The sequence below is a fragment of the Pteropus medius genome, unplaced genomic scaffold, assembly GCF_902729225.1.
Source record: "Pteropus medius unplaced genomic scaffold, Ma_sr-lr_union100, whole genome shotgun sequence".
Taxonomy (NCBI): Eukaryota; Metazoa; Chordata; class Mammalia; order Chiroptera; family Pteropodidae; genus Pteropus; species Pteropus medius.
Window position 1 is genome coordinate 14735518 of NW_024354499.1, and position 10988 is coordinate 14746505.

The 10988-nt window shown below is 54.4% G+C and overlaps 1 protein-coding gene across 5 annotated transcripts; it reads right to left on the reverse strand.

The window, feature by feature from the left end:
* Positions 1–979: 979 nt before the first annotated feature.
* SFTPB (surfactant protein B) lies at positions 980–10449 on the reverse strand. 5 transcript variants are annotated; one of them, XM_039852536.1, is made up of 11 exons: positions 10303–10449; positions 9834–9961; positions 9513–9584; positions 8993–9118; positions 8280–8432; positions 7960–8049; positions 4384–4567; positions 4072–4232; positions 3162–3242; positions 2546–2631; positions 980–1413 (listed from the first exon to the last, which is right to left on the reverse strand). In XM_039852536.1, the coding sequence occupies exons 1-10, from the start codon at positions 10364–10366 to the stop codon at positions 2569–2571; spliced, it is 1122 nt and encodes a 373-aa protein (XP_039708470.1). In that variant the 5' UTR covers positions 10367–10449; the 3' UTR covers positions 980–1413; positions 2546–2568. The 5 variants fall into 5 exon arrangements, with proteins under 5 accessions (XP_039708470.1, XP_039708471.1, XP_039708466.1 ...); XM_039852537.1 differs by having other exon boundaries at positions 4384–4486; positions 9834–9964; positions 10303–10435; XM_039852532.1 differs by having other exon boundaries at positions 9834–9964; positions 10303–10435.
* Positions 10450–10988: the final 539 nt, after the last annotated feature.

Below are 10988 nucleotides of genomic sequence, written 5' to 3' on the forward strand. Positions count from 1 at the left end.
AGCTTTTTAAAAAATTTAAAACACTCTTCTCTCAGAGACCTTGGTCGTGCAATTGAAATAATGGTTTTCAAGACAATAATCTGCTACAGATGTATAAAAATCTACTGAAAAGTTTAAATGCAGAGGCCAAGGATTTGTGTGCATTGTCCCTACCTCAAGAGCAGGTTTCTAGTAAGCTCTCCCTTGTGCTTGAATGGTGGAGGGGTGCAGAAAACCGATCGAAAAGTCGGTAACTCCGTGTCAAAGTATCCATCCTGCTATAGGGCTCTCCTGGGATTGGTGGGATTGTGGGTGATACCCACTCTTGTTTGGTTTGCAGTTTATGAATTTTTTACAATAATTTCTTTTATAATGGGAAATATAATGACAAAAGTTATTTTATAAATAAAAGGACACTTCCAGGCATTTACACCTGTAATGTTAAAGGTTTATTTATTCACTTTTCTGCATATTTTGATTCCTTAGCACCCTCACAACCCCACCTCATCATGGTGAGTGGACTCTGGGAGAGGGGAGGGTAAGAGGTGGGGGCCGGCCTGGAAGCAATTTTAAGAGGGAGAGGCAATATGGACATCTACTTCTCCGTCAAGGAGGGGAGTGAGGTAGACCCCCACTTGGCTACCCTCGGGGTGAGGCTGTGGCTTCTGCATCACCTTAAAGGACGGTGTCTTTTTCTCTTTAACACAAGGAATTGGACTTTGTTAGCATCGTTACTGGCATTATATCACATAGGAACTGATCTTTATCATGCACAACTCCACACAGCTTTGAGAAGATAAATCAGAGCAGAACTAGAATCAACCTGGAATTTCACACAAAGGTTGGAAGTTCACTTGACAAAAAAGATAAAAAGAAAATTCCTTTTTACCTCCTAACAAAGCAACAGCTCTTAAGCAGCAGAGCATTTCAAATATGGGAGTTTGCACCTTCCCGCCACACTTGAGTCTCCAACCATGCCAGGGATTTCCTGAATTTTTTAAAAAAGCTTAAAGATTTCACGTCTGTCTTTTATGGTACTTTATGTTCTCATCTTTTATTCTTCTGAATTCTGAATTTTGTGAAAGCATTAGCAAAATAATTGCAAAAGTTAGTGTCTTGCATAAGATTGAGTAAGGCAGCCCAGCTTTTACCCCGCCATCCTCTTGGAGCTGGGGACGGAGTCTGCGGCTGATGTGTTTGCCTTGGCCCAGCCCGGGGGGGTCTATGAGAATTGGGCTGGCTCCGGTAGGGTGAGAAGGCTGGTCCCGAGCTGGAGCCCCTTCTCACAGACATCCTCCAGAAGACACTGACACAACTGCGCCTCACACCCAGAGAGGACAGAAGTGGCTCTGGTTTGGGACTGTGGTTACAGATAGGCTGGACAAGACAACACAGGGCACAAGTTGCGGGTTCGTGGTCCACCAGCTTAAGGTCCTTTAGAGGAAAGAAGAAGGGAGAAAGCGAGCATGGGTGTGAAGGCTTCTCTTCAGTGGGGGCAGAGAGCTTGAAGAGGAGGCTTGTCATGAGGGAGATCTCTGGAGTTCTGGAGACGGCCTCACTGGGCCTCACTCAGCTCCCCCTGCGCAGCCGAGGAGAATAAGGGCCAGTTGATGGCAGAGTTGGGACAAGAGCTCAGGCCTCCTGTCCCAACCCACTCTTCTTTCTGTTTCAACAGGGATAGAAGGCCCAGCTCTTCCTGGTGCTGGGGAAAGGTGGCTGCTGCAGTCTCCTGGGCAGCTCCTGGACCCCATACTAGCTGTCATCAGTGGGGGAGCGATAATATCAAACTGGTCCCTGTGGGACAGGCCTGGATTGGGGCAGACATTTCCTTTCCATTTCCTCCCCACCACCTCCCATAGGGGCTTGTGATTCTGGAGGTTATGAGGAGCAGGGCTGGGCTCCCTCTCAGATGGAAGAGGTGGACCCTGGGGTGTGAGCTCCAAGAGGGCAGGGAGCTCACTGCTTTATTAAGAATTCTAGCCCTTGCCCTTAGAAGGTGGCCTGGCCACAGGCACTCACTACATTTTAAAAAAGTGAGTGAAAGAATGAATAAATGGCCATCGTGTTAGGGGCTGGCTCCAAGCAGGATTGTAAATTGGACCAAGTTGGTTTACCAGGGACTTTAGATGCACTGTTGTTATATCTGTCCCTCTCAGGGTCACTGCCCTGCCCTGAGGCACCTGATCGCAGAGGCTGTGGGGGCCCAACCCTCCATCCTAAGGTGCTACCTCTAACTTATACAATGATAGGGAGGGAAAGGCGGCATCAGATGATGGTGCAGTTCCTGGCACCTTAGGGGATGACATTTTTGGGCAGCAAAGTCTGATTTCCCCTGAGTTATAGGAAAGGTTGGCTTTGGTCTGAACACATCAAATAGTGAAGATCAGGAAATCCAGAGCACGAGCTGTGGGGAAGCCTCAGGATCCTTGAGCTGGGGCCTGTGAGGGGGATGATGGGGCAGCCAGCGGCATGGCTGCCTCTCCCTGCTTGGGAAGCAGAGGAGCCCCCTCCCGATGGATGCAGGACCTGTCCCCTCTCTTCCCCCCAGTTGGGGGCCTGGACTCACCTGGCTGCAGCTTTGAGTCCTCATTAGAAGTGGGGGCTGTGGACACACTGGAGAGGACTGATCGTGGTTGCGCACACCCCCAGGGCCTGCCACAGGGACAGCATTAAGACTTTGCACCCCATTCCCTATTCCCTGTTCAGAGGGGGACCGGAGGATCCTCCTAGAAGGGGCAGCTCTCCCTCCACCTGCCCCCCGGTTGACGTGACTTCCTTGACCCTCTCAGGCCATGCCCTAAACCATGGACTTTCAGCCTTCTGGATTTACAGCCGGAGGCGGTGGGATGCTCTGCTTAGCCCAGGATGCATGCGTGCGCGCGCGCGCGCGCGCACACACACACACACACACACACACACACACCTCTGAACAATCCTGTTCCACAATGCACATCAAACCCCACTCCTTACAGCTGCCCTTTCCCTTTCCAGATTCTTCCTTTTTCATTCTTTTGTGGCTTTTTCTTGACCCCTCTAAGTCTGCCTTTTCTATATTAAAACAATGGGGGGAGGGAGCTGCCCTGGACCCAGGGAGGGGGCCTCTGCGGATCATGGGCCAAAGAGGGTGGGGGTCTCTGGGAGCTGGGGAAAGTCCTAGGACCATCTGATAGAGGAGGGCTTACCTGGCAGGTGGTGCGGGCATCCCAGCCCCTGGACACCAGGCTCTGCAGCTGCAGTAAGTGCTGCTCTACAAACTGCTCACACTGAGGAAGGAGACAGACAGGGTGTGGGTGGACCCAGGCCCGTTGCAGGACTGTTCTGCCTTGTGCTGTCCTGGCCTCTCTATGTATTTGGATCATTTCAGGGCTCCCTCTGACCCCACGCAGGTCCAGGCATCAGCCCCCTGAGCAGCTGCCATGGGCTGAAATATAGGTATCTGTGGAGTTAGCTAGAGACATTGGACCGAGGGTCCCGAAATCCAGGCAGAGGGCCAGAATCTTAACTGCCAGCATGCCTCCACCCAAATTTCAGTTCTAGAAGAAATCTTAGAGCTCATCTGGTCCTTGAGACCTGATGTGCTGGGCAGTGAAGAGCCCTGGAAGTTACTGACCAGGAGCACCAGTTCAGAAAGCTGCCTCCTGGGATCTATCTTATTTATGAAGGGAGTTTACTGTCATCGATTCTTAGTACTGTGACTCTAGGACCTCTCCTTTTGCAGGTGGGTTTGTCCCTAGTGAGTCACACTGGGAAGAGGGGTAGGGCTGGGACAGGATGGAGACAGGCCCAGCACCACAGAGAAGAGGCCAAGCCTCCTCCTGCTCCACTTGGCCCCGGTTATCTCCTGACAGATAACGGGCCTCGCACTTCATCCATGAGGAAGGACTGCCCACGCCCTTCGTCCAGGGGCCGCTCCTGACTGCGGTAGGTTTTGCCCTATTATGGTCTCACCGTTATTTGGCCCATGTCCTGTCTGAGCTCCTCAAGGGCAGGGTTCCGGCCCACTTTTTGTGTCTCTGGCTGGGAAGCCTTTCCTGGCTCAACCCTCCAAAGCGGGCAGACCCTGGGTCCCGAGTCCCCATCGCCTGCCCCCACCTTTTGCCTGTCCATCCAAGAGCCGAGGCAGGCCTGGCGCATTGCCTCTGGTGCAGTCTGCTCACTGCTGTTCCCTGCCTGGGTGGTCACGAACATGCAGAGGTGGCACTGGGAGTCTTGCGGTAGCCATTCTCCTGGCAGGGACCCCAGAGCGGTGAGGCCTAGACAGGAAACAGTCAAGGTTGCCCTACCGAGGTGCTCAGTTCCTGTCCTCCCTGCTGCATGCAGGGGGACCATAGAGGGAGGGGTCCTGCAGGGCTGGGGGAGAGGGGATGAGAGTGGGCAATGTCAGGGCTGGGGCAGCAGGCTCACCTGGGTTATTGCCATTCTCGCTGGAGCACCGGAGGACAAGGCCACAGACCAGCTGGGGCAGCATGTGGTCCATCAGACTGTCCAACAGGATGACAGTGTAGCGCTGGGCCAGACATTGACAGATGCCGCCCGCCACCAGGGGTACCACGTGGCACACCTGGGCCACAGCCCCGGCCAGCACACCCTGGGGTGGGGGGGGCGGCGAGAGAAGGCGGGATGGAACCTTCCCTTGCAAGGTCTACCCCGTGCTGGCATCAGATAGGCACTTGGTAGACGTTCCCTTGTTTCCTTCTGAGAATTATTATGCTATTTACAGATAAGGACATGGAGCATCATAGAGTCCAGGGAACTTGCTCAGAGTCAATAAGGGAGCTCAGGAGCCAGGCTGTGGACCCAGCTCTGACTCTAAACACTGAAATTGCCAAAAGGGTCACAGCTAGCCCAGAGATGTGAGCATCGCCAAGGTCACACGACAGCCTAGGGGGAGGTGGAACCATATCTGTGTCTTCTCCCTCCTGACCCACAGGATTAGTCTGTGGCTCCCGGAGCCAGCACCCAGCATGTCCCTGGTTTCGGGGGCTCTGGGGGAAGCCAGGTGTTTCCCACTCACCCCAATTCCAAACACAAGGTCTGAGCTGAAGGGCAGGGAGGGAGGCGGCAAGCATACTGGCTCATGCCTTCACCCCTTCATTCACTCAACTAATACATGTAAAAGACCTGCATGCAACAGGCTGGCCTTGGCCCTGTGGGGAGTAGGCACAGGAAAGTGTATTCTCTGGGATGTGACACCTTCCAATGAGTACATTTTACCAAATGTACCCACCTGCTTCCATGGGAACCCACACTTATCTTCCCCTCCTGCAATGACAGGTAGGTGATCCTTGCTCTGTCAAAGGCCAGCCCATCCACTTGTGCACTGGGTCAACCTGTCCCCACCTTCACAAATGCTTCTCCCTGCATCATCCTCTTGGTCTTGCCTAGTTACTTCCCCCAGTGATGAATGGGACTCGGGGAGTGAGTCTCATTCTGCGCAGTGATCAGTCTCATTGGCCTATGAACATGCTAACATGGATTCCAGCATTAAAAAGCCTCACCCATCTCTACTCTCCTTCCCAGAAAGACTTCTTGAAAGACTTGTCCATACTTGCTGCTCCACTTCTTCCCTTCCCTTCTCCTTAGAGCCCGCTCCATTTGGGCTTCTGTCTCCACCCAAACAGCTCTCAAGGTCACAACAACCTCTGGTCATGTCCTGTCTTGATCCTCCAGCAGCCTTCAGCCCAGTTCACCACTCCCTCCTTCCCTAAATACTCTCTTCTTTTAGCTTCTGTGACATCAAGCCAGGGTCTCCATCCCCCAGCCCTGTCCCCATTTCACTGGCCGTTCCTCCTCAGGCTCTTTATCTGGCCCATGCCTTTGCTTGACCAGGCCTTCCCCACCATGTCCCAGGGTGATCCCGCCCATTCCCTTGGATTTGGATTTTTCCGTAGCCAGCGACTCTCAGATTACTGCTGTGACCTGACCTGTCCCCTAAGTCTGGGTGTTCGGCTGTCTGCTTGACATACCCTCTTGTGTATCGTACAGGCATTTCGAACAACACGCGTAAGAAAGAACTCTTTGTTTTTCTGCTCAAGCCGGTTTCCTCTCAAGTTTATCCACCCCAGCTGGGGGTTCCTCGAGCCAAAGTCCATAGAGTCATCACTGGTTCCTCTCTTGTGCTCACTCCCCAAGTCCCATTCATCACCAAGTCCCGTTGCCAGCCTCACAAACATACCCCAGTCTATCTTCTCGTTTCCATTCCCTCCTCTATCCTCTCTCATTTCAATTTCTTCAGAATCTCCTAATTATTTTTCTTGCTTTCATCTTGTTTCCCAGCGGCCTGATGCATTCTTTAAACAGCAGGAGAGCGATCTTTCTAAAGTGTAAATCAGATCATGGTGTCCCCTGCTTGAAACCCTTCACTAACTGTAAATTACTTTCAGAATAAAATCCAGTGTTTCTTAACTCAGCTTAGACCTTTCTGTATGGCTTCGCTGTGACTACCTCTCTGCTTTCTTCTCTGACCACTCTCCCCCTGGCCTGCCTGCTGGAGCCACACTGGCTCTCTGTTTCTCAAGCTTGCCAAGCTCGTTCTTGATGGAGAATCTTTATCCATCAGGGCTTTGTTGACCTCTAGGTCTCAGCTTAATTGTCACTTCCTCAGAGACTCTCCCTGACCAACCAGCCTAACCCCCACTCTCCTGTCACCGTCCGTCACCTCATTTTGATTTTATTTGTGACTAGACTGGGCAATCTGAGCTGCCCTTCCTTTGTCCCCAGTGCCCCTCTCTGTGCCTTCACCCACTCACCCAGCTATCCACCCACAGCCGGAGTGACCCAGCTGTCATCCAGAAGACCTGGGTTTCCCTAAGGGATCTCCTTGGTCCTGGAGTCCTGCAGCTGTGAGAGGTCACCAAGCCCTGACTGTGGGTCTTTAAGAAGGTGGCCTGGCACTCCTTATGTAGCAATAAGGAAAGACAAGCTCAGTGGTGACCAGGGAGTCGCTTTCCACAGGCTCCTTTCTTAGCGTGGACCCACTGTCACAGCTCCTAGCTATGGAGGACTGAAGGAGGGTGGCAATGGACAGCAGTGGGCCCAGCCCCTCCTGGAAGGACTGACCATAGCTGCTAATGTAGATTGGGGTGTTGGCCCCAGCAGGTACTTCCTCAGCCCAGAGCCTGGGTCCCAGAGTCTTCCACCCAGCACCTGACACTTGCCACCTCCTCTCTCACCAGCCTACATCCTAAACCTTCAAGCTGGCTCCAACCCCTGCCTGGATGCCTGTCCATAGTTGCTCACTCTTTATGGAGCCTTGGAGCAGAGATGCTGAAATGTAAGCAGCCTGTTTGGGATTAGGGTGAGAGTATTTTTGGAGCATCGTGGCCAGGGATATAGCTTGGATCTGCTCAGGGACTTGCCCAAAGAGTGGAGGACTGCTCACCTCTCTGTTTTAATTCTCTGCTCTGAACCTATCACTATCTGAAAAAAATCTCTCCACCACAATGCAAACTCGGGAAAGCAGGGACCTCGTCTGCTGCTGTGAGTCCTCAGTGACCAGATGGCCTGTGGGTGCCCATCTGAGAGGGGCCGATGGGGCAGAGCCTCTGCTCACTTGGGCCCTGTTTCAGAGCAGGGCAGCACTGGGCGATGGTCACTACATGTCTGGAAGTTTCCAACTTCCGTACAGGTAGGGAAGGGAGTCCATCTGTGGAAGTTCTCCTTTTGAAAAATTAAAGCACCCTTTCTATAGAGACCACTGGGGATTCTTCTCCACCAGGTGCTGGGCTGCTGGAGGACAAGACTGGGTCTCATTCTTTTTGTGCTTTGACACCTGGCATAGTGCCTGCCTGGCATAGAATGGGCGCCTAATGTTTGCGGAGTGAACTCTAGACCTGGCACCTACCGGGCCTGACCCTGAGCTCCAGGGTCCTCAGGATGGGGACAATGCACAAATGGCTCTCCTTCTAACTTCTGGCAGCCAGCTGGCCCCTGACAGGGGTGTGAGGAGGAGGGGGAAGGTGGAGCTGAGGGGAACCTCACCTTGGGAATCATGGCTTGGATCCGCTTGATCAAAGTCCTGCAGAGCCAGCAGAAGGGGAGAGGGATGGGGAACTGCTGCTTGGATAGAGCCTGGGGGAGAGAATGACCAGGGCAAGCTGGGCCGGGCACTGACTGAAGCCTCCTCCAGGCTCTGCCTTCCCTTCTTCCCCTCCTGCCTCAGGCCCTGCCTAGAACTACTGCTCTCCCTTCTGGTTCTGCCCCTCCCAGGGCCCAAGTGCTCATGCGCCTCGGCTATGTCCTAGCTCTCTGGATCCTCACCTATCTGGTTTGAGGGATCACCAGCGTGGGGCCTCCCTCACCTGTGTCTGAGGCCTGGGCCTTGCCTGGAGAGCCTCAGGCAGCACAGGGAGGACCAGCTTGTCCAGCAGAGGGTCCGGCAGCTCTGGCTCCTGCCCTGGCTCAGGATGCCCAGCTCTGCAGAGGCCGAGGTACTTGCAGATAGCCCTGGGGTTCTAGGGAACAATGCAAAGTGAGGGGGTGCTGAGGGTGGGGGAGGGAACTGCATTTCTGCTTAGGCTGGCTCAAGGACTCAAGGACCAGGCCCACTGTCTTTGAGCGTGGAATAGGGGAGAAGGCTGGGAGGGGCTGTGGTTTAGAACTCTGTAGTGGACATGAGGGAGACAAAAAGGCAGAGATGGGGTCGTGTAAGGATTTTGGGGCAGGTGTCTGGGAATGTGCATGAATGAGTGCGAGCATGTATATTTGTGAGAATGAAAGAGTGCATGCATGTATGTGTGAGTGTGTAACAGGTGAGTTACAGTGGAATCGAGTGTGAATGAGTGTGTGACAGTGTATGCTCATGTGAAGGGTGTGAGGGTGTGTGTGGTGTTGGTGAGTGTGCAGGCCCGCTGTGTATAGCTGAGCAGATGGGCTGAGAGCTGGGCCCCTGGTTGATGGGCACTGTGTTTCCTGGACTGGTTGTGGGCAGGGTCTGTGTGCATGTGGTGGGCCAGGTGCTGTGGGTGTGGGTGGGCATGGGAGTTGTGTGGGCAGCAGGTCGGTGGGCCCTCACGATCTGGCTCTGGAAGTAGTCGATGACCAGCGGGAAGTAGAGGTCGAGTACATGGCGGCACTGGGGCACCAGCAGCTTCAAGGGGAGGAGGTCACATTCATGCTCCAGGAACTTCTGCGTCATGTTCTGGGAGGCAGGTGGGAGTTGACAAGGATGGACAGGGGACAGACAGTCAGCACAGCCTTCCTGAGGTCTGCCTCTGCCCAAGTCCCTGCATGCCGGGCCACCACCTGACAGACCAGCCACCTTTTCCCCGGGGCACTGGAGTTCAGTGAGCGCCAAGGACTTAAGTGGCTGGGCACAAGTAGGGCCTCTTCCCCCTCCAGAATAACCATCTCCAGCTGTGCTGCTGAGCTTCTTCCTAGAGCTCTCTCCTAGCCAGGAGGCACCTGGAGTCCCCCAGCAATCCCAGGGCTCACCCGCATCCTGGAAATGGCCCCTTTAAGGGGTTAACCTCTTCTTCCTGCTCTGTCCCCCATCTCTGTCCTCCCAGCTCCATCCAGGGTCTGGGCCTCGTCACCTGGAAAATGGCCTCCTTGGTCATCTTGGTGAGGATTTGGGTGATGTCCTCGCATTCCTGGCACAGGTCATCCTGGGGAGGGGGCACAGTGTGGGGATGTGAGGGGGGCATGCTCCCAGCTCAGGTAGTGAGGCTCTAGATGTGTGGAGGACGATAGGGCACTCCAAGGCACAGGTAACTGCACACCATCACATTCTATCCAATCCCATCCCACCCCATTCCCTCCTCTATGGGGGCTCCAATCCCTCAGGCCCACCCAGAGCCTACCCAGCACCCTCTACCCCAGACCTTCAAGCCAATGCATCTTTGGGTGGTACTCACGGCTCCCGCATGTCCCCAGACCTCCTGCAGGCAGTGCCCTAGTTTTCTGCACTGCAGTGCTTGCTCCAGGCTTTGGCACCAAAACACAGGGCCCTGGGCACAGGCCAGGGGCAGGGTAGTCCCGACAGCTGCTGTTTGGGGCCAGAACCGTCTTGGGATCCAGGCCACACCTGGCACCCTGACCTTACCCCACTGCCAAACCCAGTTTTATTGGTAATGCATGGCCGTTAAATATACTACAGTCAGACAGCTCTGGGTCACCTGCTCTAGTGCCACCAGCTGTGTGACCTTGCACAAGCCCTGGAGCCTCTCTAAACCTCACCTTCCTCATCTCTAAAATGAGGCTACTATACAGACTAGGGAAATGCCTGGCATAGAGCCAGAGCTCAGTAAACGGTGGAGATGGCCCCGATGCCCCTCCACACCAGCCTCAGGTGGGAGGGAGGTGGGAAGAGGTTGGAAGACTCACCAGCACCTGGGCCACAGAGCGTGGACAGCAGCAGCAGCCAGAGCAGCAGGTGCGACTTGGCCATGACGCCTCCACAGCCCGGATGCTGTTTGGGGCCCTTATAGCTGCGGGCAGGGGTATGGAGGAGGGTCCATGTGGGAGCAGCAGTGACCTTAGTGTTTGCCTTTGTCCTGGAGAGCCCTCCAGGTGCTTTGATCCTACCTTTTCCCAGCAGTGACACTCCTAGCCGTCCCCTCACCCCCCGCCCCCGGCCCTGCCGCCACCTGCCCCACTTCCCTGCCTGATGCCTGTTCCTGCTCTCTTTGCCCCTTGCGCTAACTCTAATGGGCCTAGACTGGACTCCTGGCTCCTGCCAATCAGGGGGATTTTGAGCCTCCACATCGGGCCCACTTCTGTGGGTTATGGGAAGGAAACTGAGGCAAGGCCAGGGAAGTCAGAGTGACTCCCTCCCTACTTCACCCAAGGCCTCTTGGGCTTCCTCTGCTCTTGAGCAATGCTCTTAAGAGCTTCCTGCCTGGCTCTTGACTGAGGGCAAGCACTGGAGGTGCCAACCAGGGACCTTCCTAGGCCACCCTGTCCTTATGTTTTTCCTTAGAAAACGCCTCTGTTTCTATGGACACATGGTTGGCCTTAGCCAGAAGAGTGTTTACATGAAACAAAGAGAAAACAAAATGCTAGAGCGTCTG